This window comes from Dermacentor andersoni, chromosome 5, assembly GCF_023375885.2.
Source record: "Dermacentor andersoni chromosome 5, qqDerAnde1_hic_scaffold, whole genome shotgun sequence".
Classification (NCBI taxonomy): Eukaryota; Metazoa; Arthropoda; class Arachnida; order Ixodida; family Ixodidae; genus Dermacentor; species Dermacentor andersoni.
In genome coordinates, this window is record NC_092818.1 from 147886423 (window position 1) to 147905169 (window position 18747).

Sequence of the window (18747 nt, forward strand, 5' to 3'; positions counted from 1 at the left end):
ATTTTCCTTATGCGCTCAGTTTTTGAGAGCGGGAACAACCGTTTTAATGACTCTTGCATTGAATATTTTAGCGGGGTGCCCGACGTGATATGCCACGCTTTTGAAATCGTGGCCGCTTTATGCGCTGCCTATTAGTGAGGAAAAAAATGAAACGTTTAAATGACTTTTCGTTCTCGAAAGAGTTCTCTAAAGTACGATTTGCCCGGGATATTATGCTTGCGTTAGTGATTGCAAGTGAAGCAATGGCTATCTTCCTTGAAATAAAATAAAGCGCAAGGTTGTCCTAAATTATGAAGCTCGACTGTTTGATGGACGTTGCTACGATCATCTAGCACTACACAATTATCGACTCCTCAAATTCGTAATGACGGTGCACGAGAACTATCAAGCAAGTTCCTAAGCTTGAAGACTGAAATTTATTGGTTGTGTTGCATGAAGTGACTACTGAAAGAAGCAGCCCTATAATTATTACTTCTCAGTCATGAAGAACCTCTAGAAGTACGAATGTGCATGAGGCAAGTTCGGAAGTAGTATGTCTCCTTTTTTTTTCTATCTTGACGCGCCATAATACGGCTTTTATCTACCACGGAAATGTATTCCATTCAGTTGAGGCAGCTGTCACCATGGAGAAGTTGTACAATCGAGGGGCAAGCATACTTGAATGGTTCAGGAAATGTATAAAAAAAATGGTTTGCTGTTGCCTAATTCTTTAAAGAATAGCTGAAATGGGACAGCTAAAAAGGCTCCACAATGGCTCCAAATGTTACTGCCTATATGTTTGCAAGAAATATTCCGGTTGCAAGATTGGAAAGGTTTGTTGCTAAGTATCAACGGGGGTCTATCTCAGGAACCTGCGGTTTGCAAAAGCGTATCTACCAGTACTAACCTAAGGGCACTAAACATTAGGGATAACAAAGAAGCTTGAGAAAAACGTAGGGACGGTGAAACGAGTGGTGCAATGGGAAATGGTGCGTGCAACGTTGGGAGTTGTAACACATAACATCGTAACCTTGAGTACGGAATAGACAGAAACCTCTGCAGTTCATATTCCACGTGAGAGTGAAAGGCAAAGAAAATTGGGAAGGTCGCATAAAGCATAGAAAACAGATAGCTGGCGTTCTATTAGAGTAACTGGAATGGGTGCAAACGGAGGACACGGGGTGTCGCAGGCGGTAAAACGTTACGTGGCAAGGCGCTACATCATTCTTAGAGCCCTTTGCGCTGTCGTGGTTTCAAAGTATATAGGCTAATCATGATGATCACTGCTACGAAGTGTTGTGCCAAATGAGTTACAGATAATAGGTCTCAGACCGCTATATGGTTAACAATCTGCAGCGCATGCGAATGTGTCTGCGTGTGCTTGCGCGTTTAATAAGAATGGATAAAGAAAAGAAGGTAAATTGTAGGTCTCGCTACAGAGCATTGTGTGCGATGTCTGTAGACAAGTGTGTTTTTCGGGAACCTTCGAGCTAAGTGAGCCGACAATTCTTTTTCTTTTCATCCATTTCAGCAAACACAAAACCACGGCTTGAAGAACGCGAAAAGTAAGTAAAATGTTCTTGCCGAGCAGTCATTACGCCTGCTTTTACTTCGTAACTGTGACATCTCTGCGCCGTCCAAGAGTATGGTGCGAAAATGTATTATGACGTTTCTCAAATAATGTTGTGTTTTACCTAGACTTTGTTCAGCCAATGCTAGTGAGTTCTTTCTCGATGGAAATTTTTCAGGCTGGTAATTTTTTGTACTGGCATACCCGGCAAAGCGAGTGTTTTTGAACAAACTCTTGTATTTAGCCGCTTTATGACAATTCGCTGCACGATCGACAATAATCGCTATTGTATAGCCAAATACGAGAGCAATGATTTCATGTCACAACAATTGGAGCTTTTCCTGACAGTACCCTATGCCGAGCTTAGAATACTTTTTGGAGCACAAACTGCTTTTCGAGTGATTGTGCCGTCATTATAAATTATGATAAATATTGAGAATAACTGGTAGCAGACTCGGAACGGAGACGCAGCTCGTATTATATTTTATAGCGTGCCGCTTCTACCTGTGAAAAAAAAGTGCAAGCATGCGAGAAATATGGAATTAAAATACCTGTAACGCCCGTTAACAGAACCCTATGTAGCTGTAAAGAGGTCTTATACATTCTGCGTAGCGTGGCCCAGAATCCGCAACGCTAGCGCTGGGATTCATTTGAGAATGTCTCGTCCAAACAGCAGTCATCACAGGCAGCCATGATGTAGTGAGCCCTAGTAAAAATTTGCAGGCTGATACGGGCTGTAGAAAAAAAAAATCATTCACTGCAGAACTTAGGCCTCAAATGTAACCAAATTTCTTTATGATTCTATGTACATCATGTTCACTGCGAGTCGTTCCGTTGCAGTAGGCAACAATCTACTGTTAATTCAGACTTTACTTGCTCTTAAAATTGGGCCCACAATAAAATCAAACATGTACTAAGAGCGGCACAACTGAAACAAGCAACCCGCGATGTGCTTTTCCAATAGCGCGAGGAACAAGAACAAAAACAAGAGCAATAGCTGGTGGCGCTCTCTCGTGTTTTCCAGTGCTATCGTGGAGATTGGCCACGGCAGCCCCCACGGAAAGCTCTCGTTGTTGGCTGACATGAAACGTGACGGTAGCCCACTTTTCGAAGAAGGTACATCTCCTTCATAGAATCTTTAGCGGCTTAATGTCAGCGTACGTTTTCGTCGTTTTCGTAAATTACAAGTATCTGCTTGAAGCGCAGATCTTATATGCTGACAGCACCACTGCGATCATACGAATGGGGTAGTCATGCCGTGTTCTTGATGTCAGTTCAACTACTTAAAGTTTTATTTAATAGAATATGTGCTTGTTCTCGCGTTTCAAGGAATGTTGGTGAACAGAGATGGCATAAGTGCAGGACTTATAATACATCCCTAATTAATTTGGGCTCCTATAGAAGAAAAGAACTTCTACAACTTGGCATCGGCTGGCATTACAGCAATTTTTATACCAGTACGCGCTTGACACTCACACAGAATATCCGGAATATTTGCGCTGTTCATACAGCGGTCGCTTCAAGTTTGCACCCTATTATGGAGATGCCACCGCAATCGCCATCTCTAAGCAAGGCAATCCCATTAACACACCAACCAATATTTGGAACGAAAGCTTTGAAAATGAAAGAAAAAAAGAAACCGCACTTATAGCTCAACTGCTTCGATTCCTCTAGACGTCTTTCAGGCAATTCCTGAGCATAATAGCGTAGGCTTCTGCTTTAGTCTTTGCTGCAGACCCTTTCCGAATGTGCCGTATAAACCGCATAATATATAGTCACTGTCGCGCTTTCGTGCAGTGAGGGCTTTCTTTTAGTTTGGCATTGTACCTGCAGTTATTGCAAGGTGCCGCAGATTAAAATAGTCGTAGCCTAATTGGTCATATAACCACATACAACATGGCATATTTTTTTTCTTTTTTCTGGGTCTGTAGTATACCTGCTGGCTCGTCTTTGTGAGTTCTCACAATACGCATCACGATACAGTTGTGTCACCGCTTGTCCTTCTCGCGGTCTTGTGTTTTTGCGCAGACTACGACAGCGAAGATGGGCACCGGTCAGCGACGCGGCTTGTCCGGCGTGGAACGCTGGAGCTCGGATGAAGCCCGCGCACCGCCAGGAGATACACGCGCAGACCATCCATCACACGACGATAAAGTGAGCGCCGCGCGGCGAATACGAATCCTCGGGCCTCGCGTAGGCGCGCCGCAGCGCGTGGCCCACGCGCTGCCGCTTCCGGCCCCGCCTTTATGCCGCGACCCAAATTAGAGGAACCCTGCTGGTTTGGAATATTAAACAACCGAAGCTACGGGGTTTGGGGGGGGGGGGGGGGGCAGAAACGTTAGCAGTGTAGGTAGCCAGGCGTGGTCCCATATCGGCGGCCGGAACTCTGGGCCTGGGGTCGTATCGGGAAGGGTTGGCTACTTCCCTTGTTTCGGCGGATTCGCATGCACTGGTCAGTCGAATAAGCGATAGTAACGTAAATTTATGTCCCCCGTTGTTTGCGGATTGCAACGAAGCCAACGAGTCTCTGTAAGGCAGCAGTCACGGGTTGCAGGGTCCGAGCCTCGACCCATTTGAAGTAGACCTCTCGCAGTTCAGTCCCACACATGACGCCCTCTCTTTAATTATTCAGGAGCGGTGTTTATTAGGAATTTAAGCAGCGGTTATCACGGTGACCCCGCTAACGAGACGACAGATCTTTGCCATTACGGCACATAAGCGCCGAAAAGCCGCGCTTGGAGGCTCGAACGCGCGCGCTATGTTAAAATCGGTAAGGGAGGCTTTACGAGCCAGGATGCTTGACGATAAGTTGAGCAAGAACATTGAAGCCTCCTTAAAAGTTGCGAGATATTATGGAGAGCGAGAGAGAGAGACTATTTATTAGGAATACAGAGATTTTTGCCGGCGCGTATAGAACCGCTGACATGCTACTGTGTATAGGGATGGAGAACGGGATTAAAAGTTTAAAAAATTTACCCGCCATGTCACCTGTAAATATTGGTATCAGGCTCACTTGCGCATTTCATATTTATTTTTATTCTCTTTTGTGTATGGAGAGCGTGTCATAATTCAGTTGGTAATGTTTCATATTGGTATAAAACAGCGCCCACAAAAAGAACAGGAGGGGCAGGTATAACGACAGACACTCCCAGGATTCTTATGTGCGTGGTTATAATAATAATAATAATAATAATAATAATAATAATAATAATAATAATAATAATAATAATAATAATAATAATAATAATAATAATAATAATGTAGCGCACGCATTGTCGATGCACTACAGCTTGTCAGAAGCATCCTTCTCACCACTGCAACCATGATTCTCTTTGCCAGCTTCAGTATTGAAGTTAGTGGCGGGAAATGTGTATGTGTTCTCGCTTGAGATTTCGTTTCTGGCATTACTGATTGTGATCTTTTGCTGTAAATGCAAACAGTTGAAGAAGCTAGCCACGTATCGTAATCGCACAAAAAATATCGTAAGAAATGCGTCGAATTATATTCGTGCAAGAACGCCTAGGATCCTTAGATACATGTAGAGGCAGACTTCAGCGTGTACAATGTTATATCGAATGCGACAGCTGTCGCACTGAAGAAAGACAACTGGGGTATTCAGAGCATGCTCAAGACATGTTTCTCCATGAAGCAAAATCATAGAATGTCACTAAACGTCACTCATGTCTCTTATGTTTTCTGGCTGCTTCGTCGAATGTTCCATATAGTCCTTCCAGATAAAAATAGAGCCGTAGCACTCATTCTCGTTTCAGTATCAAAGACTGCATGACAAATAGAAGGTGCCGTCAGGAGGCTCTTTTTTTACTACTGTATCGTCTTTTTAAAAGTGAGAAAGAGAGATCTTTTCTTTAGCTCAGGATGAGACACAGGAGGAAGCTAATGTTGCCCAAGTCGCGCAACTGTCAGAAACACTCAAAGCAAGGCGTCAGAAGGCTGTTAGAAACACGGCCGTAACGCGTCGTTTCTCAGCATTGCGCACGAGCGCCCATAAAAAAAAGTAGGCTGTTCGAGACTTTTAAACAGGATGAGGTTTATCTTCCCAGTGATACCTTTCGCGACAGACAGCTCGTAAATTCAAATCCGTCTGAATAACTGAAGCCTTCTAAAAAGGATTCAACGATATCTTGGCGCTAACTCAATTCGACTGTAGGCGAGCTTCGTCTCGCAGGAGTAACTCAAGCCTATTAGAGCTAGTGCTGCTACGTACGCTCCTCGAATATAGAGCTGTTCGGCTAAGACGGCACGAAAACTGGCATTGAAAACTAGCTGAACCCCTTCGGCGCACCTTGCATCAACCATTCTCGAGGGCATTGGCGTGCGATACGTGAGGTATTTTTATCTCCGGGTATCGGTTATGCAGCTTTTCCACACTATAAGCTTGTGTGAGACTTTGAATGCTCTGCTATGACGACAGTGCTTGAGCGCGGCAAGGCGGTCTTCTTCAAGCGCGTCTCTCCCGTCATGGGTAGAGCTGTCAAAAGCGTGACGCTTGGGGCAACTTTCTTCCGGCTCGAGGTCCAGGAACGGAAATGGGAGCGGGTTGCCGCCTTTATAGTAGCCCCCTCCGACACCCCATTCCTGCCATTCTATGTTGCGGAAAGCCGTGCTCGGCCCAAATTTCTGGCAACCGAGGGCCGGAAATGCCTGCGGGGTATGCTTCGGCAATATTACATCTGCATTGCAAATTGCTTCATATCGAAGTTAGGCGTGCTTCTCGGAGGGCAAAGCTAAGATGGCTGCAAAAGGAAGGGGGGGGGGGGGTGCCAGTCAAGTTCAGGACTGCACGAGAAGGTGGTCTAGCATAGCGCTTAAGGCGGGAGGGTTGGGGGGGGGGGGGGAGGTTGCGTACCTGTTGTGGCATACCTTAAGACGAGCGGGGCCAAGCGACACGAGAAAGGTAGAGCCATGACGTCTCCGTGTCGTTGCACCCCCCTCCGGGGCAGGGAATTCTTCAACCTCATATTTCTAATTAGTCGCCTCGTCGTCCCGCCTGAAGCCGCGTTAGCCTAACGAAATTTGCCCAGTGCCCGACCGCGCGCTCGTCTTTCGTTGCGCGGCTCCTTTGCGACGTCTCAGCGCGCGGGGTTCGGTTCGCATTCTTGCGGAGACATGCCCTCGGGAGAAAGTTGGTCCTTAGAATATAAGGGAGCACCGAGGGAGGCGTACTCTAGAGTAATCGGCACAGTTCACTGCCTTGTGGTGCTTTTCGCTACCGAGTTACATGGCAGCTTTTCTCCCTAATTGCATAAGCGCCGTGTGTGTTGTGATCAATTTCTCAAGAGTTTACCTTCTGGCTCGTTAGACTTTGAAGGAAGGAACGGAGAGCCCCCGCTGTGCTCATTCTAGTGATGTGGTGTTAGACCCGAGGAACTAGTTTTTTTTTAACTCTTGAAGGTTCAACATTCATGGGACTCCGCCGTTTCTTGCGCAGTCATTGTCAACAAAGGAATTTCTTGTAGCAACGCTAAGGTGTGCACGAGCAATTCTCGCTTTGTGAGAGGTTAGAGAGTTCGCGTGCAAAAAAGTTTTTATGATGAACTGTCGTGAGCAAAATTGTTGCACCCCTGCGAGCGCTTCGCCGGGCTATGCTGAGCTGCGTCAGCACACCACCTATTGGCTTGCCGCTCGAGCTCGTGCGATGTCAAGACCCGCGCGTGCGCATGTGCGTACCATTTCACTCGTGGTCATGACTGTTCGCTCTGTGCGACGAGGTCTGCGTGAGCTGGCGCTGCCAGGCCACGTACGAATCCGCGGGATTGCGCAGTAGCGGCGCCTTACGCCACAGCTGACGAAGTAATTATTATTATTATTATTATTATTATTATTAGTGGCATCCGCTTTGAAACATGGTGGGGACAGCCGCCTAGGTTACTTGATTTGATCAGGTTTTGCTACATCCATCACTATTTATCATTTTTCGCTCTCAATCTACCTTCCCCTGCAGTTTATTGCTTTTTTTTATTTATGCGTGCGCCAGTACTCAGACCTAAGGGATGTTCACGGCCATGGCAAATGAAAGATTTATTGATTTAATAATCGATTAAGTATTATATTATTTATCGTATAAACGCGTACAAACAGCACAAAGAAAAAGAAAAGTGGGCTGGCAATTGTCTCCCAAAAGGGATAAGGCGCTGCATAGGATAAAGCGAATGATCACACCGCTGAGCAATACGGACACGCACACTCCGCAGGTCTGGACGCGGAGGTGATGAAGTTGCAATGTATGTGGCGAGATAATGTGGTTCAGCAAAAGCCATTGGCCTCGTGCACTTTTCTCGAACACTTTCATCGCCTGCTGTATTTTAATTAACTTCTTTCTTTCTCTCTTCTTTCTTTCAGTGGACTTTAGCAAAGTTGTGACTTGGGTCTGCTGCCCATGACCGGGATGAATCAAGGGTCAGCCTCTTCCGAAACGGCTTTCAGATTCTGCTGTCGTAGACGTTAAGGGCGCCACTAGAGACAAGCGAGTGCTGCGGAGAGTGCTAGATGAACTGCTTCTGCAAAAGTACTTCGCATGGAACCTTCACACGGGAAACACTCACTGCTCATAAGTCAGGACTGTTCGATGCTTTCCATCGCGTGGCTCTCGCCGGTAACGAGAACTGGCGGGGCGAGGACGCTGTGAGAGTTTTATTTGATATTTTAAAAAAAAGTGAAAGTTGCTGTAGTGAGTTTCGGAAGTGAAGGTTGAGTTGGCGTCTTCTGACGGCGGACATCTCTTGACAAACCCAGTGGGAAGGCCTCTAGTGAAACACAGCGAAGAGTGCGAAGACCGCTAACCATTGTGACTGGAACCGTCCTAAAGTGATTCTCTTATACTGGGGCAACAATGCCGCAGCGGTCTAGGATGTGCGAGCGTGGTGAAGGCACTGCGTAAAGATACAACAAAACAAAGCAAAAAAAAGCAAGCACTCAAGACCCCAGTGCAAGCGTCGTCCGTGTTTCTGCGCCTTTGTTAGTGTTTTCTTCTCTTTATGTTGCAAAGCGTATGTGTGTGTGCCTGTGGATACTGTTGTCAATGCCAGAAACTTTACCCAGGTGTATTGTGGCGGTGATTTCGTGCTAGAAACAAGTGCGCCAGTTGCGTTTTTACTCATTGCTTAGGCATTTGTGTACATTTTGCCGATGGCATGGCCCGGTGGTGTCAAGACTGTTTTTCTGAGACCCCCTCGATCCCCCCCCCCCTTTTCTCCTAGGAACAGGGCCTTTCCCGTGCTCCTGCTCTCACGAACACGGCAGAAACTTGAAGGAAAATGACGTGTCACCGAAACATGAGCGAAGTGTACTCGCCAGAAGTTCGGTATCAAAACCTTTGCTTATACGTACAACGGCGTCTCTAAAGCTCCCGTTCACCGAAATTGCGGAGTTGAGGCGCCTTATCTGGAGTTCTTTGCAATGAGCGACAAAAACATTGGAACCTTCACCTCATAAGTTATGGTTTCTAAAATACATGTCGCTGACCGCAGAAACGCAGTTACGTGCTAAGTCGACTGCACTTGACTCCTCGGGGATTACACAGACGCGAATGCCATTTCTGTTCGTGCATTTAGCCTGGCGTCCCCAGCTCAGTTTGAGAAATCATGATATTTGTCGGTTGTGCAACGAATAAAGCCTCGAGTGCATTGCGATGGAAGTTGAAAGTGTTCTTTTCCTAACAAACGTAAGATTCATCTAGCGCTATAGTGTAGGGTGACAAAAAAAGTAGGTCAAGTGTACGTCCTCATTTTCTTTTCCCCGCAACTTCGCAATTTCCATGGACGCCGAGCTCAATGTAAATACTGCAATTATCGCTTTCAAACCGAAATACGTCAAAAAAGGTGCTGGAATAGTGCACTTTCTGGTTGATGTTATTGTACAGATGCGTTTAGCAAACAGAAGTGAACTCGTCCACAAGTCGCTTTCTTTATTTTCAGTGTTTACATATTTTAATTGTGGGAGTGTTTGTAACGTTGATTAATCTCATGTTATTGGTATGCGGTGCAAAAGTAAATGGCTAGGTTTATTTCGTGCGAGAATCGAGCAAGAATGGTTCTTGCAGGTCAGTCCAACGATGGCGAACATGAGCGATCCTTAGTTTCGAAGGAAAGAGGCAAAAGATATGACGACAATACGAAGTAATCAATATACCATTTGTTGTATGATTCGTTTTTACTTACAATAAAAAACATTTGCAATAAAAGACACAACTCGAGAGTGTTATTGAAACTATTGTATGTGCCTTTCTTCTTATGAACGCTGCATTTCTTTCTGCATTTGCAGCGTCTCTTTGTTCACGCAAACTTTTGCACCATCAACGAGTCTGTCCCTCAGCCGTAACACTGCAAAGCAGGCACACGGGCACTGTGATATGTCAACGCTGTCTAAGCAGCGTCGACTTTTTACTTACACACAAAGTTCAGGTTTGAAGCGTTAATTAAAAGCTTAATTCTTAGAATTAAGGCAACACATACAGTATGTCTCGGTGAAGACAAGTTAGGAAAATTAATCTAGAAGGCGCAAGACAAATATAAATTTAACTTTCTTTTTTAACTAGAAGGCGAATTAAAGCAACATTTTGAGCACCACCGCACTGAATATGCGTCGAAGGCGAGTAATGAGAATTCCAAGGCAAAAAAGCGAAAGCAAACAATAAAGGGACTAAATGGGAACTCTGTCGTAAAATTGAAGCGCGCTCTAAATGGTATGCAATTTTTTGCTGGGACTGTAATTCTGAGGCACAGAGTTTGATCATTTTTCAATGAAAGCATGACGTTATTGCATTTACTAGGTAAACTTCACTCGTTAAATATATATTAATCGACCTGAGACAACATACAAGGATGATCTGAAATCAATATGACATTCTAGGGCGCTTCGATCCAAGGAAAGTTTATCGACTTCGCCTTGTTTCCAATCCAGACTGCAGTATATTCAGCTATGTAAGGCTTGAGAAAGATGTTTACTGTTTATTTTATTTCTTTTTATCATTCCTACACTCTCAGTGCAGGGTAGCAAATCAGACATTAAAATCTGACCATCCTTCCTGCCTTTCTCTTTGTCCTTCCCTCTGAATAACTCAAACTTAGAAAAATAGTTCGTTCGTAATGTGCCAGCAGCCCTTAACCACGATCAGAGTTTGAAACGTAAAACCAGGATGCCCGCTTGTTCGCCCCAAAGGCAATGTCGTAAAGTTACTAAATGTAAGAAGACAAAAACCGTTACGCATAGCTTTCCGCTGTTCTTAGCACTATCAAAACCGCTAAGGGAAAGAGCGAACAAAAGTGTTTTTATGTTAGAATGAGAGGAAATAGAAGCTCTCTGTAGGCCCTAAGCTGTGTGACCGAAGCGCTAGTGCTCTACATTCTTGTTCGTTCACTAGTTGTTGATAAGAATGAGCAGAGTTAGCAATACTGCTCTGATTTGAACTTGTTTGTCCTAAAAACTCGTCAGTGGGCCTAATTTTCCAACGAATCGCCGAACCATGAATCAAACTCGGTTTCCAGTTCGTCTGTCTTCACGGATGCCAGATACCCGACAGCACGCTCTGAAAAATGACATACGAGTCTCGTGTCTTCCTTCGAGCTGTTAGTGACACGAGTGAACAAATATATGGCGCACGCGCAAAGCTCGTCCGCATTCTTGTTCTACGTCCCCGATATTGTCTCAGCGCGCTCATCATTCCCTCTCGGCGAAAGAGGAACGCTGCCACATGACAGCGGGAAAGAGGATGCCAGTCGATGGGACGACACTGCCCAGGCGATGCGGGGAGGCTTGTTCCGAGGGTATAACCTAAATCAATTCCGGCTCGCCAGCGTCGACCACAGAGACGGCTTTGGCGGCATGAGCCAACGCTGGGTTGTCAGCCGAAAGCCGCTTCGACCCTACTGCTGTCCTCTGCATCCTCTATGCGTGGAAGAGAGGCTTGGGAGGGAGGGAGACAAGTGTCGACAACGTTCGCCAAGTCATATTACGCTCGTTGCGCGGCAAAAGGATTACAGGGGGACGCAAGCTTCTCCTGGCATTCTTTGCGTGTGCTCGTTTTTGCTGCTCGCTCCTACTGCTTTATGAAAGCGTCGTTGCAGATAGAAGGTCAGGGCCCTCACCCGAGTAAAACGAACGAGAAGCACATGCCAGGCTGCCCGTATTCGCAATTTTTCTTTTGTTGCCTATTGTATGCACGCAAGAACCCATTCTGCCATACCAGTTTTCTTTTCTTTATCGTTGCTACACTGCAAGGGCTGCAGCAACGTACGTAATGATAAACATGAAAAAAAGGCAGACAGAACCTTTAAATGACTGTGTTTTAATATATGTCTGACTTCAACAGAGAACTTAACATATTGCTGTAGGGAGAGCTTTCGCAGTAGCGAACGTTGCCTTGTATTTGGTACCTTTACCCACCATATATTGGTTGTTGCCTCATGTAGTATCGGTAGTCCTAAACTAAAAGCAAACTCCCCTTAAACTTGCAGTCAAATCTTCGCATTAGTTCAAATACTGTTGCACATTGAGCAACACTGTTTCCAATATAGTCCGAGACTGTTACAGATCGGCGGGTTTTAATGTTGTTTCGCTCGACAAAACAGCAAATAAGTTCTCTTAAAATATATACCTGCGCAAGTGTATTCAAGCACCAGGGTACACTAAGCATATTTTGCGCAAAATATAGACAGGGGCTGCACTTTTTACCTCTGCTCTACTTTTAAGTGTAGGCATGTGGGGCAAAGTATAATCGTAATTAATCATACGGTATTGTCAATCCATAGCCGTTCTAGGTGAGACGGTGTGCGTGCGCGCGTGTTTACTTCTGGTTGCCTGTGTGCACGAGTACGCCACAACACACACACGCGCATGTACGCGCACAGATAGGCACGCGCAGGCGCACACACAAACAGCTACTCACACGCATAAAGAAATAAAGAAAGAGAAATAACCGCTCCATTAATTCGTTACATTGATATACTTGCCTTATGAACATTCCTCTTTACTCAACCGCACCCGCGAGCCTTAACGTTAAACTTTCTTCTTTGATTATGCACATCTGCTTTCTTCTTTTCTCTTTCTGCTTCTTACGCGTGCCGCCTTACGCTAGCCCCATGATTTCTTATCAAAGTTCAGCGTGAATGTCCAGTACAATTAGCACATCCCATGATCTTGCGCGGTGGCTTCATCCCAAGTCACACGGCTATGTGGCGGAGCACGCTTTACAAGAAGTTCCAAGTTGAAGGAAAGGACTGCTTCCTATGTCGCACTGGGGTATTAAGCATATGATAAAACAAAAAGCAGTTGCAGCGTAACGCACGTTTGACGCCAAGTTGCCTTTGAGTATGAAATACAAAAACTGCATGAAATGTTGTTTCATACAGAAGTAAAGTAACAGTATTTTCCTCTTTACGGAGAATCCAAACAACGGTCTCCTTATCTCTAAACACGACAAAAAATTTGATGTTAGTCTGATGAAATCTGTCTTGAGAAGACGACCAGCTAGTGACGAACTGTTTGAATGTGCATGCCTTAAAGCAAAGTTTTAGAAAGGCAAAGGTTAGACGTTGTAGTAGTTTAAAAAAAAAATACACTTCTTCCACTTTGATATACCTGGGTTGAATGCTTCTGCACATAAAATCATAGATGATGTCCTCGATAGACGCTGACAAGAGGGGAACAGTGCTCCTAAATTTATCTAACTCAACTAGTAAGCCATCGCCTCGGTAGCGATGTTCCACAATCTATGTCCAGCATAACTAACGCCAAACCACTTCCAAACATTACATGTTAACCTGACTGTTTTGATTCCCAATCGAGTAGGAGATTGATCAATGATAACCTCGCTGTAGTCTAGGTGTGAAACCTAGGATTGGACGATGCTGCATTGGAAGCTGTTTGAAGGAAACGAGTAACAGCGCTGAACAACGGGACGTGACTAAGACAGACGTAACGCTTTCTTCAGACATGTACCAACCAGCCTAAGTTAGCACGTTATTGGAAGCTCTTATTTAACTTTCTTTTATGCTTTATCATCATAATAATGAGCAGCAGCCTCTTTATGTCCACTGCAGGACGAAGGCCTCTCCCTGCGATCTCCAATCACCCCTGTACTGTGTCAACTGATTCCAACTTGCACCTACGAATTTCCTCAACACCCCACCTGGTTTTCCGCCGTCCTCCACTGCGCTTCCCTTCTCTTGGCACCCATTCTGTAACTCTAATGGTTATCTATCCTACCGATTACATGGCCTGCCCAGTTCTATTTCTTTCTCTCAATGTCAATTAGAATATAGGCTATCCCTGTGTGCCCTCTGATCCCCACCGGTCTCTTCCTGTCTCTTAACGTTACGCCTAACATTCTTCGTTCCATCGCTCTTTGCTTTATGCTTTATGCCGTGCGGCAAATCATGACAAATAAAAGAAAAAAACAGCTGGCGTTACTGCTCTGTCGCCATTTGTCCTTCACAGTGAGCCCAAGTGAAGACTGACGAGTCGGATTGGTATGTATGGTTCACAGCACAGAAACATAGGTCCCATTTACAATTACTTGTCAATTTACAATTACTTCTTTTCAGTGGCTGTGCAGTTATTTGACCGACAAGCATTTCTTCGTAATGACCGAGTACCGCAAGGCGGAGTGTTGAGCGAGACGATATTCAACCTAGTGCTCGTTGGCCTAGTCCGATGCTTGCCCCACACAGTTTATGTATCAATATATGCCGACGACATCTGCATTCGGGCGTCTACTGTAACACGACTGCAGGTACGAGCACGGCTACAAAAGGCAGCTACGTTAACATCACTGTACTTGGGAAAACAGAACTTAGAGCTGTCTTCAGAGAAATGCTGCCTTGTTGCGTTCACTCGGAAGGCAATTAGGCGTTAAACTGTAAATGTCAATGGGCAGGCAGTTGCAAATGCACGGAAACACCGCTTTTTAGGGGTAAATATTGACCGCGACCTATTATGGAGCCCGCATGTTTCATACCTGAAGAAGAGATCATTGACAATAATACATCTCCTCAAATTTCTCGGCGGAAAGTCATGGGGCACTTCGGTGCGGTCAATGCTGCAGCTTTATAACGCCTTGTTCCTCGGTTTCGCAAGATACAGCCTCTCTGTGCTTGGTAACACCTGCAAAAAAAACCTGCGTGTACTCCAGGGACTACAAGCTCAAGCCCTAAGGATGTGTCTCGGTCTTCCGAGGTGTGCGTCTACAGCGGCAACGATTGTCATAGCTCGAGATCACCCAATATCAACGTACTTGGCAACCGACGCTCTCAGGGCGCATATTCGGCACGTTGCCCGATTACCCCTTCTCACCATCTTGCCGCTCTACCCACAGAAAGGCCACACACAATTTTCAGTCGTATAATTGATGTCAATCGTACCTCATTGCCATCGAACTACACGCCTGCAGCAAGACCATCTTCACCTTTATGGTGCCTGCACAGACCTGAAATACGCCTCACCATCCCAGGAATCATGAAGAAAGCCAACATGCCGTCGTCTGCCCTTAAGCAGGCCACATTAGAACTTTTACATGAGGTGCACAGTGGCCGCGTACACGTTTACATCGATGGCCCAGTCACATCTGCAAGTGCAGCTGCCGCTGTGGTGGTGCCAAGACGATCCGTCAAAATACAGCTAAAAACGTCACATGTATTATCAACGACAGCTGCTGAACTGGTAGCCCTGCGTGTGGCTCTTCTCTTCATTCAGGAGGAACCACCCCATGCATGGTCAGTGTTCTGTGATTCCAAGGCAGCCCTACAGAGTGTATTCTCAGCAATGCGCCATGGATCACATGAGCAGCTCGTCGCAGAGATCAGAGAAGTCCACCATCGACTAGTTGACGAAGGACACGATCTAATATATCAGTGGTTGCCTAGTCACTGTGGCATACATGGCAATGATCGAGCAGACGCAGCTGCCCGATCTGCCCATGACGGCGTCAACTGCGTTGCCATTCCTCTTTCGAGAGCCGACGCAGCGAACAAACTTTCCGCAGTTGCGCGTGACCTGACATTAGCCCAATGGAATTCATCCGATTTCACAAGTGCACGCCTTCATACCCTGGACCCTAATTTACAGCTCCGTATTCCACCCGAGCTTCCACGACGTGACTGCACCCTTCTAGTCCGTCTATGGCTTGGAGTAGCATTTACAAATGCCTACTCTTTCCTTATCGGAATGGCCAGCAGCCCACTTTGTGACTTCTGCGGATGCAATGAAACAATCGAGCATCTTCTTTGTCAGTGCTCTCGCTTTAACCCACAAAGAGTGGTCCTCTCAGCCACCTTAGACAAACTGGACAAGCGCCCAATGTCAGAAAACAAGATCCTTGGATGCTGGCCTACGCGAACATCAGCACGATCTGCTGTGAAGGCGCTACTGCGATACTTGAAAAACACGGGACTTTCTGACAAATTGTGACTGTACAATGTGGGACGTAGGTCTGTGCGGTTACACTGCGTAAGACTAGGAACGCCTTAGCGGGCTGCGTGACAGTGCCCACAGAAACAGTTCGTGTGTACGTGAGTGTGTGTGTTTAGGTATTTCTTTTCTTTTTTTATCCTTCTCTCTCTCACCTATTGCATCCCCTTGCCCCTCCCCCAGTACAGCGTCGCCAACCGGAGATAATCTCGGGTTAACCTCCCGGTCTTTCCTTTGCCTCTCTCTCTCTCTCTCTCTCTCTACTTCTCATACCTCAACGACGCTACGCTAGTAGCTTCAAGAATTTGCGTCGTTTCATCGATCCATATGCTTCAGTACAGCTTCAGTACGACTTTGGGGCGATGGTGACCTGCTGGTTCGGAAGGTCGTAGGTACATTGTCGGTATTCGTAGATGAAGGACGCACAGAGAAACGGGGAGCACCTTGACCTTGAAGCTCCACCTAGGGGCCGATGACGAACTACTGCGGCAATGACGTGGAATATATCCAACACGCCAGCAATTGAATCAAATCGGCCTATCGTCCGGTGTTCTCCAGTCGTCTGGGATACTACGGCGAGTTGGAACCGCTCAAAACGGGGAAGCAGTGGTTGGGTGGGGCCGATCCTGGCTTAGAGCGGCATCACAAGTGAGGCAGAAAGACGCGAGGCCTAATTTTTTATGTCTTGTCTGGCAACGGGCGGTATAAGCGATACAGAACATGCGTTGTCTGGACAATGCTGTCGAGGAACGGCAGGAGACATGGCTACGAGGTCGCAACGAATTAACCTCGTCAAATTTTCTTGTCCGGACAGAGGAAGTCCACGCGGCTCTTGTTGACACGAAGACGTCGAAGCTGTGTTTGGTAGCCTGTTGAACTGCTGCGTAATGCGGCGACACTTTATCAGTTTGAAATTGCGGCACTCTTTGATGATCGCATCCACCGAGTCGTAATTCTTGCAGATAAGCAGGTTGAATGCGTCATCTGCTATGCCCTTTAGGATATGGCCAATCTTGTCGGTCTCGTTCATGTCTTTGTCAGCTTTACATCAGAGCGCGATAACATGTTGAATATATGCACCGTAAGGTTCTGTTGACGTTTGAGCACGGGTCGATAGCTCCTTCTTCGCTGCCAGCTGACGGCCAAATGGCTTTCCAAAGAAATCTAAGAAGCTTCTGCTTGCAGACGTCCCAACTCGTTAGGTCGTGCTCGTGGGTCTCGTACCATGCTAGCGTTCTGTCTCGGAGGTAGAATATCACGAGCAGGAAAACAGCGCTAAACAACAGGACGAGGAGAGGGACACAGACAACAGCGCTGACTAACAACGCCGTGTCTTTATTCGTTCAGTCAGCATATATATACTTGAGTATATATATATATATATATATATATATATATATATATATATATATATATATATATATATATATATATATATATATATATTATACGCGTTACAACAAATGACTGAGGACCTTAACAGGGAGAGTGTAAAAGTGGGACTGAAGATTAATATGCAGAAAACAAAGTGAAGGATAAATAACCTGGCAAGAGAACAAGAGTTCAAGATCGCAAGTCAGCCTCTAGAATTTGTGGAGGAGTGCGTTTACCTAGGTCAACTAGTCACAGGGAACCGGGACCATGAGAAGGAAATTCACAAAAGAATAAAAATGGGTTGGACCGCGTACAGCAGATATCGTGAGCTCCTGAATGGGAGCTTACCGTTATCATTGAAGAGGAAAGTATACAATCAGTGCATTTTACTGGTGCTGACATATGGGGCAGAGACTTGGAGGCTGACAAAGATGCTTGAGAACAAGTTAAGGACCGCGCAAAGAGCGATGGAACGAAGAATGCTAGGCATAACTTTAAGAGACAGAAAGAAAGCAGTTTGGATCAGAGAGCAAACGGGCATAGACGATATTCTAATAGACATTAAAAGAAAAAAATGGCGCTGGGCAGGTCATGTAATGCGCAGACTAGATAACCGTTGGACCATTAGGGTAACAAACTGGATACCAAGAGAAGGGAAGTGCAGTAGAGGACGGCAGAAGACTAGATGGAGTAACGAAATTAGGAAATTTGCGGGTGCTATTTGGAATTGCTTGGCGCAGGACAGGGGTAATTGGAGATCGCTGGGAGAGGCCTTCGTCCTGCAGTGAACATGAATATGATGATGATGATGATGATGATGATGATGATGATGATGATGATGATGATGATATACTCCGCTGCTATCTCAAAGCACAGAACCAACAGAATTCAGCATGCGAATTCATAGAATGCATAGAACATCACATTCGCTAGCGTTGGGTCCCACTGATTATTTTCGCTTACACGCTCATACCAGGAAATCCAGTCTTCAACGTCCGTACCATCGATCCCATCGAAGGTCCCTGGGTCCTGCGGATTCGACAACACGACGGAGGTCAGAGTCTGCGGCACCGGAGGCGGGCGGTCAGTCATTGTGGCACCTTAGCTGTTGATCATCATGTCAAGGCTCACGCGGCTACCGCTGCGGAGCTCTGTGTCGGTACTCTGCACCTCCACCAAAATGTTGCGAGGCGGAGACAAGCACGAATGTTGTTTATGCAAGGCGAATGCTGAAGGCTCCAGCTGACTCTAGAACATGGCAGCCGAAGCGTCCCAGCAACAACGCTTTGTCATCGTCTCTTGTCTGCGCGTCGTGTTCTGCATCGCGACAATAATCTCGGTAAACATTTATATGCAGTGTACAGTGTATCTTGCAGCTTTTATAATAACCAAGAAGCAAGTAA

General features: G+C 45.9%; 1 protein-coding gene and 1 long non-coding RNA gene across 4 annotated transcripts in view; one reads left to right on the forward strand and one right to left on the reverse strand.

Annotated features, from left to right (window-relative positions):
* Positions 1-9775, forward strand: part of LOC126531385 (hemicentin-1-like) — a 254348-nt gene extending 244573 nt beyond the window's left edge. Inside the window, exons 12-15 of one of the 2 annotated variants that reach the window (XM_050178893.3) lie at positions 1511-1544; positions 2574-2665; positions 3578-3703; positions 7910-9775. In XM_050178893.3, the coding sequence (XP_050034850.1) occupies positions 1511-1544; positions 2574-2665; positions 3578-3648 (197 nt within the window). In that variant the 3' untranslated portion in view covers positions 3649-3703; positions 7910-9775. The remainder of the gene's footprint in view (positions 1-1510; positions 1545-2573; positions 2666-3577; positions 3704-7909) is intronic. The other variant, XM_050178894.2, reaches the window with a different exon arrangement.
* Positions 1-18747, reverse strand: part of LOC140218610 (uncharacterized) — a 140532-nt gene that overhangs the window by 51154 nt on the left and 70631 nt on the right. The window lies entirely within an intron of this gene.